The sequence below is a fragment of the Esox lucius genome, chromosome 2 (assembly GCF_011004845.1).
Source record: "Esox lucius isolate fEsoLuc1 chromosome 2, fEsoLuc1.pri, whole genome shotgun sequence".
Classification (NCBI taxonomy): Eukaryota; Metazoa; Chordata; class Actinopteri; order Esociformes; family Esocidae; genus Esox; species Esox lucius.
Genome location: NC_047570.1, coordinates 21,671,268 through 21,697,922, shown reverse-complemented (window position 1 = coordinate 21,697,922; position 26,655 = coordinate 21,671,268). Strand labels below are relative to the sequence as shown.

The window sequence follows — 26,655 nt, the reverse complement described above, 5'->3', positions numbered from 1 at the left end:
AGAAAAAATATCATTGCGCAATTGAAGCAAGAAAGAATTGTGTAAAAACAAGTCCAAATAGAACATTCTTTTGTGGAATTTAGGTTTACGAAATTCTTCCCTTGTCTTGTCCGCTCAATTGAATGAAGTGGCTGGCGGGCACATTGGGGGTACAATCTGAGCACAATTTCCCCTGTTAGGTGAGATGTGTCAGTTGCAATCAGGGCAGGACAGTCCAGGATGGAGCCATTGTTTCTTGCTTGCCCTGAGCTCATCCCAGGCCTGAGTGGACCATAATGAAGAGGGGCACTCTGTCGGAGGGATAGTTTACATGCCTTCTCTCCTGTGACTCGTAGACGAAGGCCAATCTGTCAGGGAAGCATTGAGTGAAATTGCCCTGTGTACTGAAAATGCCTAGTGACAGCCTTTCCCTAGCAGCCTCCATAGCCACGCCATCGCACCCAGTATTGACAAGCAAATTACACTCCCCAACACTGAAACGCACCAACCAAAATTCATTTACATCCATCAGCCCTAAACCTTTGTTACCTTGTGTTTTTCTGCCTGGAGAGAAAGGGCATACAGACAGGGAGTGAGAGGATCTTTCACACAGCGAACAGAATGTTATGACAGTGGAGATTGTGAGCGGGTGCGTGGCCAACATTAAGACTGACAGAGCGGCTAGCCTTCCTGACTGGATGGCTGAGCACATTACTGCTGCTGCATTGTGGGAATTAATTCCTCCAATAAGAAAAATGTTTAAGGTTCATATATTCCACAATCTAAACTGAGTAAATTGGTGAAAATTATACCTTGCCAGGATGCTGACAGGGGGAGATATTTTAATTAGAGAGGTATGCTGAGCCAATGCCACGCAAGGGGTGGGTCCTTAGCCCAGGAAGTTGAAGGGGTTGCAGGTGAGGGGGGGGTCTCAGTACTTCCTGTCTGGTGATGTGTGAAAACCAAATTCAGTGATATGGCCATTACCGATGATCACACCCAGAACACACGCCTGTGTGGCTGATCCCCAAAGGCTCTACTTAGCAATTAGCAGCACAGATGCTTTGTTAAAGGATTTGCATGTACAATAAGAAACAGTTACAGAGACTCTGAGAGAAACACGCTGGATGAAAAATATACTGTACATAACTAACATCATAATGTGCTGCTTCCAGTACTTCCAGTCACTGCTCAAATGAGTACTCTTCTGACAGAGAGCCGGAGTGGAGGTCAGAGACTATGACCACTACAGGAGCCTTTTCCAACTGCCAGACCAAGTGTCTCCTCATCACAAGTCACGCTTTTACTGTTTGCAGCTCTGTTGTTTTTTAAAAGAATGGTGTCGGCTCCTTTTTCTTGATGGGACTTTAATGTGTCCCACTGTACTCCGTCTGTTTGCCTGCATGTCTATCTGTCTGTCTGTCTGCCTGTCTGTCTGTCTCTCTCTATGCATCTCCCTCATTTCCCTAGTAAACTTGAAGATGGTAACAGGCAGTAACAGTATTATGACAATGAGAAGGGATAGGGAACTTAATCATCTCCATCTCTGGCTTCATATTGTGTTTTAATCATTCTGCCTCCCAGCGCTTTGTAGAGGAAGTGATAGCAGTCACATGGTTCACTTGTTGATCCCAGCAATAGAGAAAAGGGCATGTTTGACTTGCCTTGCTGTTTTATTAAAGGAGACTCTATGCAGGGTAAATAGCAGCCAGCAGGCAAAATATACTACAGGCGGACAGACTTCAATTAATGGGAATGCACCTCTTTTTGTTTACTGTGTTCTCTAAAGGTTAGCCAAGTTATGGTCTTGGAGGCTCTGTTTTTTCCCCATTTCCAGAGTTAAACACATTATCAGAATTAATGGCTGAAGCCCTCTCCTCACCCCCAGTCAAACCTGCAGATATATGACTGGCCCATCTGACCTAATACGGCAGACTCAGCAGACCTCAGCCGTGCTTTTCCCATGCTTTCTCCATTATACACCAAAAGAGACTAACACAGACTTGCGCACACACACATACACACACGCACAGAGAACATGAGCAGACTCATCCGACGCCTTTCACGTTCCTGATTGTTCTTCCCATGACTGTCTCCCTGTACGATAAAGAAGGTCTCTCCAGCTCCAGCTGCAAGCATTGTTACAACATGCCAAGGCTCATTAATGCTGAGCGCGATAAGCTCTGAAGGACAAATTTTGTTCATGTATCAGCGAGAAGAAGTTAGGAGACAATTTCCACAGTCTCCTCCCACCTGTTTTGCTCCATTTCAAAAATACGTATCCTATTATACATTTTTTAGGAGCCCGTCTATAATGGAACTTAATGTATAATTGCTATTGACAGCTTATCACTGGTGTTGACAAAACAACAACAGGCCAGAAAAGCTGGCAGAAGGGAAGCTGTTTTCCTGTCCTCTTTCTTTTTTAAATCTCTCCTTTGTTTCAAAGGCTGCACCTAAAAGTCTACATATTGCGCCCATGATCCTTATTCATGTAGTTTAACAGAGCCTTAAATATTTATGATTACACAGTTTCAAAAGATATCCTCAAATCTAAATACTTCACAGAACTGCAAAGGGCACTTTGATAATTTCCAAAGTAAGCAGGCAGGAGTAATAGGGTTAGTGTATTAGTGAGAGGTTTTGGCTGCTTCCCATGGCCATTCTGTGTATTAGTTATGTAAATAGAAAGTCAGCCAAAGTAACCTGGGGAATACATATTGTCAATTTGGATATAAAGAGCATGCACGCTCAGCTTGTAGAGGAGCTGGATGGCAATAGTGATAATTATGATGGTAATGACTCTGAGGATGGAACCTGGATAATGATCTTTATTAAATAGTATTGCCTGGGGTTTGGCCTTTACCTTAGTTCCAGCCCTAACCCCAGCTTCAACAGCATGTCAACACTCCTGGAGGGGACAATGGCCTATGGCATTCTCTACCCCTGTCCACCAGGAATCACGCTGTCTTTCTGCCCTGATTACACTCACATTGCACACCCCACTGTGTGCGCACACCAATACATACTGGTTTGGACAATACACTCTCCTATACACAGATGCAGACACACATACTGATGGGTGAACTTTAAAACAGTGTTAAGCAGGAAAATCAGGAATGAGACACATTCCCGGAATATATCTTTCCCAGCACAGCAAACGGTTTCTGTCTGATTGATTCAACAGGAGACAATTAAGTTAACTGGAGTGATTTTCATTCCGTCTAATAACTATTATCATCCTAACTCCCATGTGTGGTGAAGCTATGGGGTTAAATCCTCTATAAAACAGGCTAAATTGCATGTGTAAGGTGATAAGCTTGTAAGAGCCAGAGCCTCCAGGATTATTTAGTGTGCAGCTCATTACTTAGCATACAGCTGCTTAGCCATTTTTCTGCCCTGGGCTTGGCGGGCGTCCTGAGCAGCATTTTTTTTTTGTTGCAGCACATACCTGAAGCTGGAGGGGGCTGAGTCCTGACGCTGCCGCAGCTGCCATTGTGGATGGAATGAACTGCACCGGGTAGTTATCACCTGTCAGAGGAAGAGAACAATGTGCACAGGTTGAGACAATGAGCTGGAAGGGAACCGAGCCCACAGCGGCCAGGCAAGTGCCAACAAGTGCCCTCTACTCCTCTAGGCCCTCGGCTCCTGGCCTAAACATCTGCAGCAACAAAAGACTCAGCTGGACTGACTGGGGCGGGATTACTCAGGAACATTACCCCCACCACATTACCCCCCTCCTCATTATCCCCACCATATCACCCCTTCTCATTACCCTCACCACAACACACCCCTCCTCATTACCCCCACCACAAAACACCCCTTCTCATTACCCCCACCACATGACCCCTGCTCATTACCCCTCCTCATTACCCCCACCACAAAACACCCCTTCTCATTACCCCCACCACAACACACATCCTCATTATCCCCACCACATGACCCCTGCTCGTTACCCCTCCTCATTACCCCCACCACAACACCCCTCCTCATTACCCCCACCACAACACACCCCTCCTCATTACCCCTCCTCATTACCCCCACCACAACACACCCCTCCTCATTACCCCCACCACAAAACACCCCTTCTCATTACCCCCACCACAACACACATCCTCATTATCCCCACCACATGACCCCTGCTCGTTACCCCTCCTCATTACCCCCACCACAACACCCCTCCTCATTACCCCCACCACAACACACCCCTCCTCATTACCCCTCCTCATTACCCCCACCACAACACACCCCTCCTCATTACCCCTCCTCATTACCCCCACCACCAAACACCCTTCCTCATTACCCCAACCCCATCACCCCTCCTCATTAACCCCACCACAACACACCCCTCCTCATTACCCTCCACCACATCACCCCTCCTCATTACCCCAACCACAAGACACCCCTCCTCATTACCCTCCACCACATCACCCCTCCTCATTACCCCAACCACAAGACACCCCTCCTCATTACCCTCCACCACATCACCCCTCCTCATTATCCCCACCACATCACCTCACCCCATCACCTCCTCCTGATCACCCCCAGCCCATCACCCCCTTCTCATCACTCTCTCCTCAAACTGCCAATGTGTGTGTAATCATGTTTTGGACCAGATATCACTTTAACACTGCGTTTATTAGTGATTACACTGAGGAAGTTGTGTGTTCACTCAGGCACTTGTAGACATGCCCTGCTATTGTTTGATCTGTCATTGTTTATTTGACAGCGAGAGTTTTGGCAGACAAGAGGGAACAGTGTTAAGAAACTGGTTAGAACAAGTGTGCTGTTACAATAACACGGTTAACAAATAACATGCTTATCTTATCTCGTAAATCTAACCAATATCAATGACTCTTTTTATATAATTCTTATTTTACTGCTCTACAGTGCCTTGGCTGGCTGTCAGAGAATTTGAAGGACAGGGTCTTGAATGATTGATCTTAGGGGAGGATTGAGCCTGTAACTCACTTCCACTCAGTTCAGTGTTTTGAGACAGACAGACAGATCAGACAGGCCAGTGGTGTAGCATACTGGCACAAGGACTGGGGGTGGGGGGCGGGGCTGTTTGAAGCATATGTACTGTGGGGGAATTGGCCCCAGTTCAGACCCCACTTCTGCCTGTCACTTCTCTTCACAAACATATGGAGCTATTAAGCCACAGCCATGAGGGTAAATGTACACGTCCCCTTTTTCTTCCTTCGCCTTCGCTTTGCAATCTTGTACAGCACAGCACATTGTGATACGCCAGGAAATTCAATCCCCATTTAAAGCAGGGTCCAATAAAGTCACGCGGGTGAAGTGATTTCAAATTGTCTGGTAGGAGGGGTGCAGTGTGGGTCGTTACCACCCCCATGGCCCTTTTATCTCTGGATGCACCTCTCCTGCATGAGCATGTCATCCCTCTCTCAGCAGAGTGGAGTGGGGGAGTAGTGTCTGACAGGGGGAGGGGAGGGGTGCGGCTCCGTGACAAGTCATGTGAAACCAGGGAGGGGTCAGCTGCCAAGTGAGGATACCTCATGGCTCTGTACTGGGGGGGTAATGGTGTGGGGGCGGGGGTTATTGCCAGCATGGTGTCAGTAATGAAAGACAGTGAGGTTTCAAAAGACAGCAGAACCAATGACTGATGTCCTGGCCAGGCCTGGGAGACGGTTCACTGGTGGGGGGTCCAGGTGATGCCACGGCTGTGTCAGATCTGGGTACATGACCCTTGTGTTCGTTATCACTCCTGGGACTGCAGGGGAATGGGATGGATAGATGTCTTTCATCATTAAAGGTCAGCTGCGCCGGGGTCGATCTGCATTCAGAGGGTAATCCAGTAAGTTTACTTCTGACATGGTCTAACAACAAGACCAGCCTCAAAGACATCCCCTGTCCAACGAGCCACTAGCAGTTGAATGTCATGAAGCGCAGAAGGCTGAGAAAGAGAGCAGCAGCTGATGTTTAAAGGGCTCTGCCTGTAATGGTCATGATGGAGAGCCTAATCTTATACCGTGTTCCTTTTCAGCCAGGTGTCATGCTGCAAAACGGGGCCAATTAAGTGGAGTTTCGTGGGACTAGGCGGCATCGGGCTCTGACCCTCTTTACCGGTGAGTACCCTCGTATCTAGTGCAGGGCCCTCCAGCTGCCTGGAGCCCCTACTTGAGGGCACCACAGCCTGAGAGCACGGGCTGAAAACTAATGAACAGGAATGGCTAGGACAAGACTGTAGAGCAGAACTCGATGCATTGGGGGAGAGAAGAGCCTCTCTCCACCAGAGCTCTTCACAATTAGGCACCTGATTCCAAGGGCAAGGGCCGTCTCAAATATTCTGTCAGAATACTAGTGGCACTGGAGTTCTTTGAAACAAGTGGCTCGCGAATGAAAGTTATATTACCAACTCCATGTTCAATATCACTTTATCTGTTTGAAGGGCTAAAAAGAACACAAAACAAGATGGCAAGGGACGACTTTGGACAACTTTATAAGGTTTAACAGATTCTAACTCTAACGCAGCCACTGTACTGAGTCACAAAGAGGACACACCCATTGATTATTGTGGGCCGGCAGAAACACAAGGGCTACAGCATTCATTCCAGCAGGACGTCCCCGTGTGTCCTCATCATTACATAGGCTCCATTGAGCATGGAGTCATTCTGCACACCCATTAGAACGCTATCGGAGTGAATGCCTCTATTTCCATGTAAACAGAGCAAGCTGGGGTCTATTGGTTTAAAGGACAACCCGTGTCTGTGTCTTGCCATGCAACGTCGGGGCCATTGAGCACAGTGTGTACAGAGTAATGCCATGAGGCCAGGGTGCGGGGAATGGCTCAGTCGGCGTGGCAACACCACAGGGTCACAGTCAGAAGCAGTGGTCCCTGGGAGGGGAAGTCTCATAAAGATGAAATCAGATTAGTGTGCCCTAGCGTGGAAGTGAACGCTTGGCCACTTCACTAGTCTGGAGGATGGACCCAGCAGCCGCCGACGCTCTTTTAGACTGGCCATGCCATGGGATATTGTATTACGAGGCTGAGGATAATAGACTTTAAGCTACTTATTTTGACGAGGGCAGTCAATGGTAGTCATTTTCAGACCTTTTCTTTATAAGTCATGAATAATGCAAGGCTTGTGTGCACGCATGGGGACCGGGCATGACCGTGACTCTATAATATCTCCTGTTATTTCAACTAAAACATTTTCCATGTCAAATTTATTAAAAAAATCAAACTGGCAAATGAAACCCCTCAGGCGCTTTGTTCAAGCTGTCATGCCTCTGTAGTTCCAAAATAGCTGACTTAGTTTTTGATCCCTTGGCTTTATAGCTAGTTGATTAGCTGCACTACCATACTTTATAATGTTCTGCTGCTCATGTTGCCAATCATACTCCCCTCCCTCAGTCCCCCTTCATAGTCTGGTTTTACCTAGATGTTGTCAAAAGGTATTTCTAACAGTATCCAGAAGACAAAAGGAGGCCTGGACATTCCCATGTTCAGCAAGACTACTGTACAATTTGCTCTATGACACAATGTATCCCCCTCCCTCCCCTTCCAATCTGCAGTCCCCTTCTCCCCTGCTGTCCCTTCTCCTCCTCTAACCTGCTGTCCCCTCTCCTCCTCTCCCATGCTGTCCCTTCTCCTCCTCTAACCTGCTGTCCCCTCTCCTCCTCTCCCATGCTGTCCCCTCTCCTCCTCTAACCTGTAGTCCCCTCTACACCTCTAACCTGCTGTCCCCTCTCCCCTCTCCCCAGCTGTCCCCTCTCCCCTCTAACCAGCTGTCCCCTCTCCCCTCTCCCCTGCTGTCCCCTCTCCTCCTCTCCCCTGCTGTCCCCTGATGTCCCCTCTCCTCCTCTCCCCTGCTGTCCCCTCTCCTCCTCTCCCCTGATGTCCCCTCTCCCCCTCTAATCTGCTGTCTCCTCTCCCCTGGTGTCCCTTCTCCCCCTCTAATCTGCTGTCTCCTCTCCCCCTCTAACCTGCTGTCCCCTCTCCCCTGGTGTCCCTTCTCCCCCTCTAACCTGCTGTCCCCTCTCCCCTGGTGTCCCTTCTCCCCCTCTATCCTGCTGTCCCCTATCCCCAATGTCCCCTCTTCCCCTCAAACATGCTGTCCCCCATCCCCAATGTCTCCTCTCCTCCTCTCCCCTGATGTCCCCTCTCCCCCTCTAACCTGCTGTCCCCTCTCCCCTGATGTCCCCTCTCCCCCTCTAACCTGATGTCCCCCTACCGCCATTATCCCTTCTCCCCCTTCTAATCAGCTGTCCCCTCTCCCCACTAACCTGCCGTTGCCTCTCCCGATTTAACCAGCTGTCCCCTCTCCTCTCAGATCTTTACCATGTTATATTACTAAGCAGCAGCAAAGCGTCAGTAGGCAGGTGGATCAGGGAGATTTGAAAACCCTTACATGTGCATTTTTTTCACATACAGCCAATAATCAATGTTGAAGAAGGAAAAGGAATAGCCCAGCGATAGGGCTAAGGGAAAAGAGTCTTTGTGGCCTGGTGCAGTCCAGGGCCGGGATCTGTCTGAATATTTCATTACACATGTTTAATTCTCAGCAACACGGAGGCTAGGAGACCACGGTGTGAGGTTACTGCCCTGGCAGGGAGTGCATCAACATGTCGTAGCAATTTACCACAAATGTGTTTTTGAATTTGGAATGTGTTGCGTGTGGAGCCACTCTTTTTCCGCTCGTCACACAAAGGGAGAGGGAGGCATGCTGCTACAGGCAAGGGGAGCAGAGGCACCTCAGGGAGGGGATATGGCCTGCCCCTTTCATCCCCACAGGACTGATGACTGGATGCCTGGGATACACTTGCCCTCCTCTTCGTTCACAGTGCTTTAACACTTAAATCCTGACTCTACTAATCTTGCTCCTAAAATGACTGACTAACAGATCAACTGACTGACTGACTGTCTGTCGCAAGATAAGCCGAGACATACAGAATGACAGCCGGAGAAAGTTTAATCTTTGTTGATTGACTTCCCTTGAGACACTATCTCAGTATGGAATGTACGGACAATAATCCTGTACTGCTAACAATGCTATCACATTCCAACATATGTTTCAATGGGCATTTAAGCAGTACATAATCCGAGTGGTAATGAGTACAGTGAAAGAGTCAAGTGGGTCTCAGGTACGGGACTGGGTTCTTACTGCAGATTCCTTCACCTTGATTACAGCCAGGAACATCAAGACACTTTACTGTTGAAAAGCTGTTTACATTCCAGTGCCCCTTAAACCATATCCATTGTTCAACAGGCATGCTGCCTCGGGAATTGATATTGAGTCCAAGGTGACGCAGAGTACTGTACCTCATTCGCTTTGATGGTAAACGTTCTTAACTGCTGTCTGGGGATGTGTGCATGTGTTAGGATTTGATGATAACTTAGATAATAGATACTACCTGGCTTTGAAGAGATATATATTAGCCAGGGGTTAAATTGGACTTGAGCCAACATTAGCTGAGCTCCTGCACATATGGTCTAAATGAGCCCCAGGAGGAGCTGAGCTCGTGTACTTCCACTGGCCAGCAGTTCAACATTTTTGACACAACTGGAAAGTAGAAAGTCAGTCTCCCCCCCTTCCCAAATCCCAATCGAAGCCATGATAATAGCGGACCTGTAATAGATAGAAAATACCTGGCTTGTAAGAGATTCCTGGTGGGAAGAGAAAGCCTTGCTGGGCTGCGGCCGCTGCTGCTAGAGTGCGTTGGTCGTGTGGAAAAATGGGGATCATGAGCGGAGGCATGTGACCCTGGACCTGCTGAACAGAGAGAAAAAGCGGAGATCAGAAACAGGTCCAGCCGAGCCGGAGACACACAGGTCTGCGCGCAAAGACGGCAAGCGGGCCGAGGGGAGAGGGGAGTGTGGAGAAAACAGAGAGGAGAGAGCAGAGAGATGGGAAAGGACAGAGGAGAGAGGAGAGAGATCACAGCCTGGCCTAACATGTCCTGACAGGGGTCTCTGACGGCCCTCGTGGCCTTACACAATGCCCGCCCCGGCGGCGTCTGCTCCTAATCCCCCCAACACTATTTGACATGGGAACATCAAAGAACCTGGCCGCACGTGCATTGTGTCCCCCCCCCCCCCCCCCACACACGCGGGCGCTGGAGGACACGGGCCGATGTTACCGGGTCCCTTTGAGCACCTGTAAGAGGGCCGTTTAGCGTGGGTGGTGTGTGCATGGTGCCTAGTGTGTGTGCAGTCTGAATCACGTGTGTGGTGTGCACGGTGCGTGTGTGACGTGTGGTGTGTATGGTGCCTTAATGTTTTTATGTGCGGTAGTGTGTGCGGTGTGTGTGAGGTGTGTGTTGTGTGTATTATGTGTGTGCTGGCCGGTGTGTGTGGCGGGTGAGAATGTGTTTATGGTGTGCGTGATGAATGATGGAGACAGATACCGACTGGTATGGGAATAGATCCACAGAATGTCTTAGGTTGTTCACTAAAGAGTTGAAATGGGTGGTCTAATCCTAATGTTATGTACTGTACAAACACACAGAAACCCTCACACATACAGACAGGTGCCATCACTGACAGAGGAAGACAGACTCAGATATACAGCCTCTATCTCATATCTTTGGAGAATAATTTATACCGATGATAAAAGCCCAAGAGATCTAGTAATTTACAGCAACCAGCTTTCAGCTGGGGAAAAAATATGAGGCAGCCCAAAAGTGCTGTCTGTGATATTTCATTTTAACGTCCAGAGCCGTGCTCTGAGTACGGCATATCCTACGATGCTCCTCAAACTGTCGAAGCCATTTCAGTGTAACAATATTAACCTTCACAGTCCACACTGATGCTGACGTTCTGACTCTCTACAGCAACATCTAGCTGAAGATCAAGATAAAACGGAAAGCCGATAAATATGTGCTCCCGCTGTGTGTGTGTTCCAGGGTGTGTGTGTGTTCCAGGGTGTGTGTGTGTTCCAGGGTGTGTGTGTGTGTTCCAGGGTGTGTGTGTGTTCCAGGGTGTGTGTGTGTGTTCCAGTGTGTGTGTGTGTTCCAGGGTGTGTATGTATGTGTTCCAGGTTATGTGTATGTTCCAGGTTATGTCTATGTTCCAGGATGTGCATGTGTTCCAGGGTGTGTGTGTGTGTGTGTTCCGCTGTGTGTGTTCCAGGGTGTGTGTGTGTTCCAGGGTGTGTATGTATGTGTTCCAGGGTGTGCATGTGTTACAGGGTGTGTGTGTGTGTGTGTGTTTGTGTGTGTGTGTGTGTGTTCCGCTGTGTGTGTTCCAGTGGCTCCACACTGAGACACACTGTGAGAGCCGAAGCAGGGCCCAATCTGACTGTCATCCTCAGCTTCCTGCCTGTTGGTGATGGGGAGCAGCCAGGCTGCATGGGCCTGTAAGGGTTAATCTAGCACCAAGCCTGCCTACCGCAGGGGAACCCGCCTGGAAAACGGGTTAATAAAGGTCATCCCCCAAAATAAACACTTTACAGAATGTTTCTCCATTCATCCCTCTTTAAAATCAACTTGCAATAAAATGGGTCTGGGTGCAATTACCGCCGCAGCATTGGGGCATGAAATCAACCTGCTTTGAGCGACGACTTTCCCCCCACGTTCTAGCTGAGGTCTGCTTATGATCTCCACATTTCACCCGTCTGCTAGCCCTGAGCTGGTGCAGCAGGGCCCATTCCCCTTTCACTCTATGTCCTCAGGACCACTCTATTGATCTGCCCAGAGGTGCAAAGCTAGACTAAAAACTAAACAAACAGAACACTTTCTGTCCACTGAGCTTTTCAAGAAAGTGCAAGTATAGAAAGTACATTAGAAAAAGTATGGAACCATATGTCATTCTCTTTTTCATTCCTATAATCTGAAATGTATTCAGATGAAATGTGCTGCGGCGTGAGAAAAGCAAATGACCTGGGAGACTGGCTGAAATGACCTTAAGTGAAACGCATTTTTTTTGTTGGGATTGGTGATCCTGGTTTCCATGCGGAGCGGATGAATGACGGCTCTTGGCCTTGTATGTATAGAACATATGGAAAGACACAATAATGAATGTCCCTACATGAGGACACGCTGGGGAACAGGGTGGGCTCTGTTTCACTGTTTGTACTATGAATCCAGAAGGGGTACATTCATGAATATGCTACAGTCACAGTGCAGAACAAGACTTCACTCTCTCCCTCTGAGTATGCTATGTGACATACATTGAGCTTGTAGAATTGTAATTTACCCTAGTTATGTTAAAGTGGCACAATAAACCACATTATATCCAACGTGTTCCATTGAAACAACTCCAAATCTGAAACGTGAAAAGATCTTTCTTTGTGTAATAAGATGAGTTGCATTATGGCTCAAAGATGAAATGCTTTCCTTTCGAATTCCATTACTCCATAAATATAAAGATCTTAATTCACGAATAAATATTTATCTTACCTATTCCCTACCATCATACATTTGTTTAGGCATGATCAAACTAATTAGTGTGGAGATTAGGATCAGAACGAGATGCTGTTCACATATCTGAGGGAATATCATTTGGATCTGAGATTCTACATAGCATAATTGCAGTGTCAATCAGAAAATAACTAAATTCAACAAATATCCTAAATGTTATAGAAGGACACTACTCTTAAGTTAACGGGAAATCTCTGTTGTTTCAGCAGTTCATTTTGTTCATAAACAGGAGAATAAAGACATGCACTCTACCAAAAAGGAAATGTTGATTTGAATGGTGGTGATTTAAAGTAATAAGCCCTGTGAATTATATTTTGATTTAAACCACTAATATCAGAGAAAGAGAAGTGCAATCTAGAGACTCTTGAAAGTGCCAACTAACAATGGAGGTTAAACCTTTCAGTCTGTCAGTTAACACCTGGCATGCTAGCTGACAGACGACACAGGAATTTACCCATGATCACTGCTCCCATTTTCCTTTGACTGAAACTAACCATTAACAAAGGTTTAAACAAATGGGGCAGTAAAAAGCAGCCAGAATTTTTATTTTTTTTATAAATCCTTTATTTCAGAGTGTATGTGAGTCCGTTTGTCAGTTTCTACACGCTTGGTGGCAACACCCTGAAAGAGTTTCCCTCAAGTTAATCTGTCTATCGGCTGGGTGCCCAGAATATTTCTATTGCCAGGACGATCTTGAGGATTCTGAGAGAATCAAGTGGAGCAGATGTGAGTGGGGCACTTGGGCAACGTCCTCCCCACTCCTGGTAAATACAGGGCATTGTTGCGTTGGCACTGCTCCCCCTTTGTTTGAGCACTGCTAAGCAATGGATAATGTCATTTCATGCCATCTGCCCCAAAGCTTCATTAAAGATACATGAATGGGCCGTCTTCTGAGAAACAGGTGTTATTGTCTGTCCCTGAAGACTCAGAATACTTGAGCAGGAGCATCTGCAGTGATCAGTCAGTGAGACAGAGACAGAGCTGGTTGGGGCGAGAGAGGTCTCTCATCATGTATCATCCATTCAGATGTCCTTGTACAGCCTGTATCAGTCCAGAGTACAGTCTGTTTCCTCATAACGATGTAATGGCGGAACTACAAATGGCTCTGCTAGTTTTAACACTTTGAACAACATTTTCAAATGCAAAATAAGAATAGCACACAGATATCGGTGAATGACGAAAAGGTTCAAACCAGCTTGAGCATAGAGACCGTCCTGCTGTTTGACTGGCTAAAGCTGCAGCTAATCCTGGGATTGCAGGATGCGGTGAGCAGAAACAGCCTGAGACCTGGGTTTGACCATGTTTAGACCATTAAACATGCTCAAGTTAGGAGTCAAGGCAGACATAAGGGCTCTAAACATACCTTAAATCTCTCTTACACACACACACACACACACACACACACACGCACACACATACCACCACACACCGACAGACACAGACAGACTGGACACAAACAAACATACACAGAGGCACACAAACACACATTGTAAACATACACAAGTGCAAATGGAGATGTACAAGCCTTGACAGTGCTCAAAGGCCCCCTGTCAGCACCCATGTTCCTCACTGTCTGTAAGGGCCATCACACAGAGCCAGGAGAGCCATCACGCTACCAACCTGGCCCACTAGGGCCCTAACACACCCAATTAACTCAACCAGCATCGTTCTGGGAAGCTGTCCTCTTCAGAAGAAGGGAAGTTGTTTATCCTGTCTAAATCCCCTCAATGTTGATAAGATGAAACGGAAAAGGAAATAACCTGGTCAAGTTGTGGGGCTGCTGAAAGGAACAGCGGGAGTGTAAAGCCTCCATGGGGGATGTGTCAGGTGTCGGGTATAAAGGCTCCAGTGGGAATGTCAGGTGTCAGGTTTAAAGGCTCCAGTGGGAGTGTCAGGTATAAAGTCTCCAGTGGGAGTGTCAGGTATAGAGGCTCCAGTGGGTGTGTCAGGTGTCAGGTATAAAGGCTCCAGTGGGAGTGTCAGGTGTCAGGTTTAAAGGCTCCAGTGGGAATGTCAGGTGTCAGGTTTAAAGGCTCCAGTGGGAGTGTCAGGTATAAAGGCTCCAGTGGGAGTGTCAGGTATAGAGGCTCCAGTGGGAGTGTCAGGTATAGAGGCTCCAGTGGGAGTGTCAGGTGCCAGGTATAAAGGCTCCAGTGGGAGTGTCAGGTGTCAGGTTTAAAGGCTCCAGTGGGAGTGTCAGGTGTCAGGTTTAAAGTCTCCAGTGGGAGTGTCAGGTATAAAGTCTCCAGTGGGAGTGTCAGGTATAGAGGCTCCAGTGGGAGTGTCAGGTATAGAGGCTCCAGCGGGAGTGTCAGGTGCCAGGTATAAAGGCTCCAGTGGGGGTGTCAGGTATAAAGGCTCCAGTGGGAGTGTCAGGTGTCAGGTATAAAGGCTCCAGTGGGAGTGTCAGGTGTCAGGTATAAAGGCTCCAGTGGGAGTGTCAGGTGTCAGGTATAAAAGCTCCAGTGGGAGTGTCAGGTGTCAGGTATAAAGGCTCCAGTTGGAGTGTCAGGTGTCAGGTATAAAAGCTCCAGTGGGAGTGTCAGGTGTCAGGTATAAAGGCTCCAGTTGGAGTGTCAGGTGTCAGGTATAAAGGCTCCAGTGGGAGTGTCAGTTATAAATGCTCCAGCGAGATTGTCTGGCATCATGTGTAAAGGCTCCAGGAGTTATAGTGCATATCAGTATGTTTTGAGGAGGTTACCAAGAGTATAGGAATCAAATTAAATTACTTGTGCAGTATTAAATTATAAAATATAGACTTATGGTGCTAAATGTGCTTATTACAATTTGACTATTTCTGCCAGTCGCTCTGCCACAGCTCCAGCATTTTTCCCACTTTTCATGTTTCCCGAGGAGTTAGGAAATAAATTGGGGTGATATATTTTAACCAGAGAGGACTGGCTCCAGCTGTTACTGTAAGTGATGATTGTTCACACATCGTTCCCTTCTACTCTCCACTGAGTCACACACCAAACGCTAGTGGAAAGCACCTTAGGAGATCCATTTGAATGTAAAGTGATCTAGAAGAAGTTGGAAGCCCTGGCTTTAGCCCCACATAAACCCTACTAACACTGACACCAGTTGGAGGATGTGAACTTAATAAACAACATCCTCGTGTGCTGCTGCAGAAGGAAAAGGAGAGAGAAAGACAGGATGTGAGAGATAGTGAGATTTAGTCTGAGTGAGAAAAAATGAAAGTGAGAGGGATTACGTGAGAGTATGAGTGACAATGATGGAGAAAGTGAGAGATGGAGAGAGAACTGGAGAGCAATGGCAATAATGTCTGGAGCCAACAAGGACTACTTGTGGGCTTCAGTCTGTGCATGACCTTCTTCGAGAGGTCAATTTCTAAAAACTCTCAGTGATCCCCAAGCACATTACTCCCACATCACAGGTAATTAATCAGTTAACTGCACTCATCCGGTGTGAAGGAACCCCCGATTTACACACTAATCCCACAAAGAATCTCTCACACAAACACACACACATAAAACGACAACACAAAAGGATGCGGAAACACAAACCTACAAACACAGACAAACACAGTCCAGGGTGGTGGTGTTATCAGATTCCCAGACATCGGTCTCTGTATCCTAGCTGTTTGGAGTGTGATGGTTATCAGGACAGAGGATCAATACCACTGAGCCAGACTTTGATCCCTCAGCCTGCTGGTTAGCTGGTATTATGGCCAGCTCTCCACCTCTCCTCGCTCTACCTCTCCAAACTAAAAAACATGCTTCACTTTGCTCTGAAACGGGAGGCCAATCTATTACAGAGGTAAAGGTCAGGAACAATGGGTCCTTTCAGGTAATGTATAAACATTGTCTTCCAAGGGACACAAGTCATTCTCTATTCTGCCAGAGATATGTCTGAGCAGGAGCCTGACAACTGTCTAATAATAAGTGTATCACGCCATTACTCTTTGACAACAGAAACGCTCTGGAGAGTGAGACCAGGGACACCGGTCCTCCAGTCTATATGCAGAGCAGAGAGATCAGGGTAAGGTGCAAAGAAACCAGACACGGGGTGAGGTCGGGCCGTCTGTGGGAATAACCAATAGATGACTTCTTGTTCCACTAATTCCTTACACAGTAAAACAAGCTCTTTTGGAAAAGAGCCATTCCAATTTTTTCTATATTAAGTATGGTGCTGTTAGAAAGCAGGGCAGACAACCCCTTCAGCCCCTCCTCCTCACTTCCCCTGGCTCCGCATCGCTTTAGAAATCTGCACTGACTGGAGTCTGCTGTACTGTATGCCACACTGACACTGGAAACCAATTAAATAGTAGAATATCAGAACATTAAAGGTTATGCCTAGATAAGTACAGGACATTTGGAAGTGTGGTGTTTAGGGAATAGAAAAATAAAGACAAACATTTTCTAATTAGTTTTCTCTGCCCAAGTTCGTGGTATCCAATTTGTGAAAATTGGCCCTGCCTCATCGCAGTAACTACCAAAGGGTAAAGGGGGATCGAAGATCAAGACACGTATCCTGAAAGGTGCATACCTCCAGGCCTTTCAGCTTCTTATCACTATTTCAGTTAAACAGAAAATAGAAGCCACACTCTTTGAGGACAGCACATTCGCTGACCAACAACCACAACTTACCTTGCAGGTGCCAGACCCACCACAAGAAGGGGCTAGAGAGCAACAGAAAAAAAGCAATACTGTCTGACATCCAACCCATCCACCCTGGACATTGCTGAGGACATTTGCACCACCTTCCGGAGGAACCCCAGTCACTGTCTCTACGACCAACGTCAGCAGGTTTCACTGTCTGACTTTTATTTGCAGAATAAGCAGATAATTTAGAACAGATCCAGGATTGTGATATGTTTTGAAAAAGGATAATGGGCTACAGCGCTTACAGCCTTAGCCACAGGCTAGACAGAGCAAGCACTTGTGGAGGCTTCCTGTCATTACAGACAGAGGAAGCTTCATTCCTCCACAAACTCTTCCTAATTATTTAACAGAAATAAACTAATTGAATTTAAGCATAATTTCACATATAGATGAAGTTACTTAATAAATCAGACATACTGCAATACAGAAACAAGGTAAACATTTTATATACAGGTACCCTCCTAACAGCAGTCACAAAGAAACTCATAGCATTATTGATGACCCACATCATTTTAACTCGCCCATAACCCCATCATTACCTAGAGATGCCCCTTGCACCAGACAAAACCTGGCGCACCGAGCCCACAACAACCCATAGTCATCTCAGAGACCCTGCTGGCAGCCATGGAATCTTTGAAAGCCAATATCATAGTTGAAGTCTCCCCTTTAAGAGGTAAGACAACTAATCTGAGTGAAGAAATACTCTCATAGACAAAGTGGATGCCCATTACGCCAAGCCGGTACAACATGAATGGACAATGGTCCAATGGTCCAATCACAAACTAAAAATAACAGAACCTCCAAAAATACCATGGTTTTATAAACCATGAATATCCGGTTTATACAATTATTCTGAAAAATCTCACATTGATGAAATCAACATTAAAGAATGTGGGTGAATGTTACAGATGTTCAGTAAATTGGATAAAGCGGAAACATCTCTTGTCTGTTCTCCCATGAGAAAAGACAAGAAATGTGATCAATGTAGATTCAAGAGACATTGTGTACTTAAGGCAAATTTCTTTAGAGCCTTAAAGGCCTTAAATGTAATTTAAGTTTGTAAATATTTTAAGTAACTCGATTTGTGTTGATTATAAAATATCAAAGATGTATTTTTTTCTTGTCTGTCTTTGCGTTGTGTATGAAAGCTTCTTTCATTATACTCTCTCTCTTACACACACACACTCTTCTATTATACAGGTCCTACTATTAAAAGACTACATTCCTACAATACGACCACGTCCTCAATGTTACATTTCTACAAAACAGGAGATCAGGGTGGATTTATTTTTGTTAGTCACACAAGGAAATAGAAGGCAAAAATATATTTTGGAATGGTCTGGTCATAAAATTAAAAAGGTTTGCAGTAAACTGGCCAAATCCATGGGGACTCCCTCAAACAGCATGGGTAATGACGGGAAAGAAGAGAACAGACATAAACAACCCCACAAGTGAGTCTGGGGCCGGCATCATTATCCCACGTATACATCCCAGCTCTATGGAAATGGGAATAAGCAGAATGCCTCTGACCCTCATTGCAGGGGGGCAAGGCAAGTTCTAAAAGAGGTTTGACACGGCCTAGTCAGATAGCCCTCTATAACCACGTGTGAACAGGCTGGGGGGATGTGAGGAATAGAAGAACAAGAACATGTACAGTAGGAGGAAATGTTAAATGCTATTGGCATACACGTGTGAAATCCCCCAATTCCTCAGCATGCTTCTAAGAGAAACCAATCTCTGAGGGGCTGGAAAACACATGCTCTTCACATAGCATTTTATATTTAATTATTTCTCTACTGATCCTGTTCACATGTAAATTAATCTCTTGTAAAAATATAATTCTGCTGAGCAGCACTTCTTCTCCAACTTTTATTTAATTTGGTTGATGTAAAATCAACATGTAATATTTGATTTCAAATATATTTGAAACATCTACTGTGTTTGTGAAGGTGTAAGAACATCTAGGATTCTAACAACCTCACCATTGTGGAGAACGAGCCAGAGTCTTGGGTGAGTTATTAAAGATGTAGAGTGTCTGAAGGCAGGACAGGGAGCTGACTGGCATCGGGTCCACCCCCATCATTTTAACAATGGCGTTGTCCACACGGTGGCAAAGCGGGGCTCCAGGGTGGAGGCTGAAGGCCGCCGAGGCTGGTCAGGAGGGGGTTTGAGGGGCAGGGGAGAACTTCCCCTTCTTCCTGTCAACTCCTCCTCTCCCTGCACTCTGCATATAGACTGAGTGTCTGTCTTCTCAATTGCCTCCCAGGTGCTGGGGTTTGGGAAAACAACAGAGTGGGCTCTGTTGTCCGGCAGAAAGCATGATTGTTACGAAGGGGCCATTTTATTACACGCACATGAGTGTGCCGAGACTTTACAACACGCTCAAATGCCATGTGTTGTGTCAGTGACTCGCCAGACTAATTCCAGAGAAATAAATCTGCGTCTATGAAAACCCGAGGCGGGACAAAACGACCCATTCATTGTGTTCCATGGGGAATGCTTGGACTCTCCTCTGCCCCGAAAAACAAAAAGAGCCTTTTTTTGCTACAGCGGCCATGGACTGAATGCTTTGCTTTGCCACACCGGCCCTAAGAAAACACGGGCCCCCTTTCTCCCTGCCGGCTGGCCGCACACACTAGATCCTATTAATGCAGCCCTCTCCCTGTGAGTGTGCCCACTGCGGAGGCCGAGGGCAGCGCAAAGCCAATGCAAAGACAAAACAGTTTGCTCAACATTAGCAGGGAAAACACTGGCCAAGCGGATAGGGAGAGGAAACTAAGTCAACATCACACTGGAGGATGTGTTCTCCGTCAACTGATATTTTCCTTTGGAGCACAGGGCATAATGGGTGCAAAGTATAAGACGACTGGCCACCTTCATCCAGGAAATGATTGTGGGGAGCACTAGAGTTAAAACAGGTGCTTTATAATGACATTCAAAGAGTGCAGCCTTATGTATGATAGGTTGACCTTGTTTCTATATAGTATCAATAACATGTAGTCAGTTGCTCCTGTTCTGAAGTTTATTTAGCTGTATTGTCTTATCACCGAGCTAACTTGGTTCCCTAATGCCTGATGAGATGCGCTACAGCTCCAGTGATCTGCTGTCGTGTGTTGATTACTGTTTTCACTAGCACCGAGCTGCTATGAGAGCCAGCAGGTTTCCTGGCATAAATTACCCTGTCCCGGTGCTTGTTTGGAATCCCCTCAGGTGACTAATTTAAGGCAGACACTCAGGTGTGACTTCACACATTACAACTGTTCATGTGACAGCCCTTGTCAAGATGGAGGCAGTTCATTAACACAGCCTAAACGGGAAAGGTGTGGGAACACAAAGACGCCGCATTGCCCTGCTGATTATTACAAGACAGCAAGGAGTTGTTGTGTCATTAACATTATTAATGGAGCAGTGTTTGTCTACATGCTTACACCACCAACAAAGACGTGTGTCCTTGCATATGTTCCTCGTGTCTTTGTTTCAGGCCGCCTCTATGAGTATTTCCACCAATGAGGTGGTACTGGGGTTTGGTATCTTTTAATGTTTAACAGAAGGAACACAAGCCAGGGCCTGATATCAGAGCAAATGCTGCTAAATGCACTAATAAGACCATTCTATTTCCACTCTCTCCATGTAGCCTAACTCAGGCCTAATGTATACACAATATAAATGGATGCCGTATTTCACACCAAGGAGAATTTAAACCAAACAAGTGTTTCAGCAGCACCCTGAAAGCAGACACACTCACTACGGACCAGAATGGTCCCAGATACCCAGATAGACTGCACTGTTGATATTTGTAATGTCTGAATTTGTTTTAATATGCCAGCAACATTACTGGTGTAGCTGTTCATCCACTTAAGCTTTATTTCCAAACCATCATGGCCATTGCTGAGGTTGTATCTATTAAGCCCTTTTTGTGCATCATTAACTTTTAACAGGGGCACGGTTGCTTTATTGTTCAAATTGCACACAACTTTATTTAACGTCAGCATTTCTTCTGCTTCCTGACAAGAAGTCACATTTCATAACTAATTAAATTGATCCCCCCCCCCCCTCGCCCAACACAGGCCACTAAATGGAATTATTTGTATCCAAGTGTCAATATATTAAATCACTGAGGCTAATGAGTTGGGTCACTGCTTTCTTTTATCTTTAGTCTTGCATGTGCACATCTTCATCAGCTAACGGTCTCCTTTAACTGGTGGATGAGCAATTTATGTAGGGTTGGAGCCATAGAACAGCTCTCTCCCTGGGCTGAAGCCAAGCTGGTTTGATGAGGCTGTAAAGGCTCCAGAGTAATCCTACTGCCAGCCCAGCTAACACTGTATATAAACACTCTATCACTCCCTGCTCCATTATTCTCTTATTATCATGCTAGCAGTTGATCTGGCTGCTAATTGGGGAACTTACACATTCTCTTTAACAATGTCTATTTTGGTGTATTTGGTGCCATGTATTAATAAGAGTCTATTAGAAGATAATTTGCGCCCTGGAATACAACAGAAACATCTGAGAGACGTAAATTAGGAACCATTATATTTGCTCAATTAGCAGCCACCCTTGTGTTTATTTAAAGTTCATGTTTAATTATTCACCATTATGTGGTAGCTGCCTGCTTTGTTGCCCCTAAAATGTTAACCAAATAAAATGTAGAGTGCAATTACCGTTCACTGGATTACAAGAGAAAAGATCTAGTAAGCCGATAAGTCAGGAGTATTACAGTATTGGCTTGTGCCATATGACCAAGACAGACAGACAGACATTCCCATAAACAGGAGGAAATGACTGCGGTCTTCATTTAAAAACAAATGTGTTACATTAGGTCTCGTTTTTATAGTTTCCCTTTTAATTCTATTACCACTTTCCAACACAGCATTGGAAGTATGGGTACACTGTGAACACTGTGATCTAAATAAGGTGCTATACCGTCTTTTTGTGCGATTGAAATGAATGTACTCTCAGTGACAGAGAAGGACTGGGGTGTGTCAATAAACTAATGTACTGCATGTTTTCAGAAATCTGTAGTTTATCCCAAATTTGTATTTACTCGTATCTCACTGCCAGAGCATCTGCTAAATGACTAAAATGGAAATGTATAGTAATGAGAAAAAATTATACTTTGAAAGCAGGCTCACCAGTTACTTAACATATGCCAATTTCAGCTCTAAAAAGAAAACATTGTCAAAACGTATTGATTGTGTAAAGGAATCTTTATCAACATGTGTCATACCTGTGTTTATGTACGTGTCATACCTGAAAAATATTCATCAAGTGAGGAGGGAAGCTGCTACTGATTAAACCTTTATGGAGGCCCTAGTTTGGCCTCTGGGCCCTGAACTCCCGGGCCTGTCGGGCTTCTTTAAGCTCTACTGCTGTTAAATGACCACAGCAGTAGGACGAAGGGGGGAAGAATACGTGAGAGGACTCCGTGATCAAGGCCATATGTCTGTTTGTCTATTTGTCTGTCTGTCTTGTTCTGTCTTTCTTTGAAATTTGAGGCGACAACAAAAAGATTAATGAAACTTGGGAAAAATCTTTGGTTACGTCCCGGCACTAAAAGAATTAGCAATAACCTACACACACGGACTGACCCACAAACCCAAATAGGCTAGACACAGAAACGCACAAATACAGACATAAGACATCGATAAAGGAAGAAACAGACACAGTACATTACAATGTAGTATAGTACATTACTAACAAGTAGACAAACATGGTGGAATGCTCGACCATGTTCACACACCCATGCACAAGTTCTTATGTGTTGTGGTGCTACTCCTCTTTATAGGAAGATATCTGCCTGGCAGGCTAGGGCTGCGGACACAGTTAGCTAGCTCTTGTGTAATTAAATTGTATCTTTAATCTGGGAACTGTCTGCAGCTATTATCATTTAACCCTTGGAAGTCCCCTGCTGTTCCTCCACACCATTTAAAACCACATGTGAGGAAACCTTTTCCACTTTGAAGTGAGGGCTGACAACAAGGCACTGGTTTTTCCCTTTTAACTAAGGCAATGATACTTCTTTAAAGCCAAACAACAAGTACCAGCACACTCTGTGCTCATGGGAGATGCTACGGGGGCAAAATATTATGGGGGGAAATAATCATGTCTGCATTTCATTAGTGAAAATGTTTGCTTTGTATATTTTTGCAGTAACGTGCTATAGTATTCAATCTCCTCAGTAGAAAATAGATCCAAATGGAACAGAGATCTCAGAACAATAATGATCTACACAAACCAAATATACAGCCATTATTCCTACAGATATAAATGAATGTTCGAAAAAGAGATGAGTGTAGACATAGTGACCCAGAATGAGTGCATTAGTGGATGATATAAGTCAAAGGAGAGGTGTGGAGTCAGCCACCCTGTGTAGGCTGGTGGGCTGTCAGGAAAGAGGGTGAGAGGTTAGGGGAAAGGGGGTTGATAGCGGAACACAGCCACGTGGAGGTCCTTCACGGGAGCAGAAGAAGGAAAAGCAGCTCTGGGCTAGATAAGTAGAACCAGACCTGCCCAAGGCGGCTGGATTAAAACCAAGGTTGAACCAGTATAGGTCCAGTAACAATGGCCCCCATAGAAAATCCCTATCAGTGGAATCTTTAGATCACTGCTAAACAATGCTGCAACAATGCCAGCTCTGATATAATTACACCGAATGCTAATAAAGAACGGATTGTTGCTGTAGGAGTTAATGTGAGAACAGACACATTGCATTTGACCGAACATGTATTCTTCTGATTAAAAGCATCCCCGTTTCATCTGGGGAGCTACTTCTATAACCTGGCGTGTGAAGATAAAGTTCAGCCTGACCTTTCAAGGAAAATGTATTATTGTGCGTGTGTCACATGGTCTCATGCCGTACCAGCCCCATCCTTCAGGAATTCATGGACTGGTGCCATCCCTGTGCACGGTGGATCCTCGACGGCTTGGTAGCCTCGTAAGAGCACAGGAATTTCCACCTGGCCTGGAAGTGTGAGAGCTCTGCAGGCAGAGGAGCTGGAGGATGGGTGGGCTGGTCAGGAAGGGGGTCGGGGGTCACTGTTGCTAGGGAGCTGCACTCCATCACAGCATGTTAGAGCCGCACCCCCCCCCCCCAAACCTCTCTGACCCCTACCTGCCATTACAACTTTGTGGTCATTTGCAGGGAGCAGACTGTTAAAAAAAAAAAAAAGAGTCACTAGCCCAAATAAACTAGGGAGTTATTGAACTACTGTAGATAGGTACTCTGAGAGCAGAGTTGGTAACTGGGTTGTATAAAATATGGCCAAATATAAATTCCTACAGTTTATAATGATTTTCTTTATATGAAAATATCCTGTTTCCAAAACCATGTGTTTAGTCAATAACTGTGGTCACCACCCCCTTTTATTCACACATTTCATTGACTGCTACCCATGCTGCTAACATATGGCTGTTGTGCAATTCACTCCCATATAATTACAGAAGCTGTATGAAATAGTCAGGCTGGGCTCCAAAGCTAAAATAAACCTGATTTGTTGCTATTGGGGTGGAATGAGAAGTTGGTGTGATTGTCAAGGAGACGGCCCCTAAACAGTTCAATCGAGCGCCGGTCGATGTGGTTGATTGATGCAGAGGCTAAATAAACAGGCAGAATAAAGCTCTGTTTAGCATCATTCAGCTATTCTCTATTCCATGGCTGCCTTCACACAGGTTTGATAAATCTGTCTGTTATGCAAGAAACACATTTTCTGTTACGGATCAGATTGACTTCAACATTTTGCTTTTAATTGTGACAAGCTAATGGTGTATCAAGTTTAATACTAGAATCAAAGTATTCAATAACAGTAATCCTCTTGCTTGGCAAAATTAGTTGCAGTATGAACTTTAACAACAAGGGAAGGCTACAGAAAGACAAATGAGTTTGAGAGAAAAACAGAGCCTTGAGCTTTAAACTTTTGATAAGCCCCTAAAGCTGTAATCAAAACATCTGCTATCTTAAAACAAGTGACATTGTAATCCCGAAGGACAAAGACTCCATTTCTCTCCCTCCTCAAAGCACAACGGTGAAAGGATGAAAAGAGAGAGAAGGCCATTCAAAAGGATACTCAATTAAATTGGATCGTGCCTTGCTCCAAACCTCTCTGGCTGTTTCTATACACCCCTACCTAACTCCCTCCCGCCCTATCAGAAACGAAAGCCCCAGAAAGTGCATGGAGTGCCAGGTAGGGTGTGGAGTTACAGTCCTGGTGGTTTTATTTGGTCGTTGCCAGTCCAGTTTACAGTGTCTACAAATGCGATCCGTTATATCATCAGTTCGGGACCACAACCTGAAGCTCCGACCCCCCCCCCCCCCAAGCCAAAACCAGAAGCTCTTTGATGATCACGAGGAGTATCTCTAGTAAAGCTGACTGTTCTCTATACTAACATCAGGGAAACCCAATCCCCTAGAGCTGTTTTACCACTCTTCTAAAAGTCTGCGACATGCAGGCTGAAGCTTGAATGGAGTACTAATTAACTCAAAGCTGTTGTATATTAAGAGGACGGGGGCACTTTTAAGAGTGGGGCACTAATGAAAACAGAGTGTGTTGGTACCTTGCCCCTGCCTCATCCCTCCCCACTTCTCTCCACCCTCATCCCTCCCCTCAACTCTCTACCCTCATCCCTGCCCTCATCTTGGGCCATCTTTACAAGCCGCCAGACCAGCGTCACTGAGGACAGAGTAAAACCGGGTCATAAGGGGAGAGAATTTCATGAAATAAGCCTTAAAACACTTATAAACAAAAATGTCTAACATGATCAAACTGATTTAAAGTTGTCGTGAGGGCAATCTGTGCTTGATCAGGACCTGGTGAGTGTCGTAAACAGGCAGAGGGACTGAGACGGCTGTAGCAGATGGTGCAAATATCTCTCTCTTTTGTTTAATTGTAAATGGAGCCATGTTCCATCAGGACACATCACAGAGGCAGAGTATGCGGAAGGCCGTTTTGGCTTGGGACAGCGCTTCTGATTTCCAGATGCCTCTCTATCTGTTTGAATTACATCCATACATTTCCAGTACCTCTCCAAGTGTGGTCAAATATACACAACACACTTCTCCTTGAACGGCTCACCAAAGGGAATCTACAGGTAGCGCACTGGCCTTTAACCACAGCACGGGCATATGGAGTGTGGAGTGTGTGTCGCATTGTGTTTGTGTGTCAGTGAACCCAGGATAAGAGTGTCCTTATTCAGGATTTTTGGCCCTTTGGGCAATAGGGTGTTCCATTGTGGTACGTGAGCTGGTGAGGGAGCAGAGTGACTTCCTGTTTAGTAGGGTGATGGGGAATCATTCTCCCTAACTGTGACGGCAGCACCAGAGGGGCCAGTTCTCCGGTCTCTCCGGCAGAATCAGACATAGACAGTGGAGCCTTTCTCTTGGAAAGTGCACTTGAAAGGGGGATTTTTATGGCCCAGCACTAAATCCTGCTGTTGTGCTTAATGCCGTGTAAATCCAAGGGGTTTACTTTGCTGCTTTGCCTCCACATATCACAGGGACTGTGGACTAGGTAGAGTCCTTGAGGGGTGGACAGGAGGGGCTGCAGAGGGGATCTATAGCTCCCTCTGCCATTCAACAGGGACCGTTACAAAGTATGCCCACTAGGAAACATGTTTTCTGAAGTTCATTTCAAAGTATGGGAGCTGTGATTAAAATATTTGTGAGGTTGAATTG

General features: G+C 45.8%; 1 protein-coding gene across 19 annotated transcripts in view; it reads right to left on the bottom strand.

Moving 5' to 3' along the window:
- The window catches only part of sox6 (SRY-box transcription factor 6), a 173,888-nt gene that overhangs the window by 40,978 nt on the left and 106,255 nt on the right, over positions 1-26,655 (bottom strand). For 15 of the 19 annotated variants that reach the window (XM_029125251.2, XM_029125257.2, XM_029125256.2 and 12 more), the window contains 2 exons: positions 9,593-9,716; positions 3,431-3,510 (listed from right to left, as the gene is read on the bottom strand). In XM_029125251.2, coding sequence (XP_028981084.1) covers positions 3,431-3,510; positions 9,593-9,716 — 204 coding nt within the window. The remainder of the gene's footprint in view (positions 1-3,430; positions 3,511-9,592; positions 9,717-26,655) is intronic. The other 4 variants (XM_029125234.2, XM_029125239.2, XM_029125241.2 and 1 more) reach the window with 1 other exon arrangement.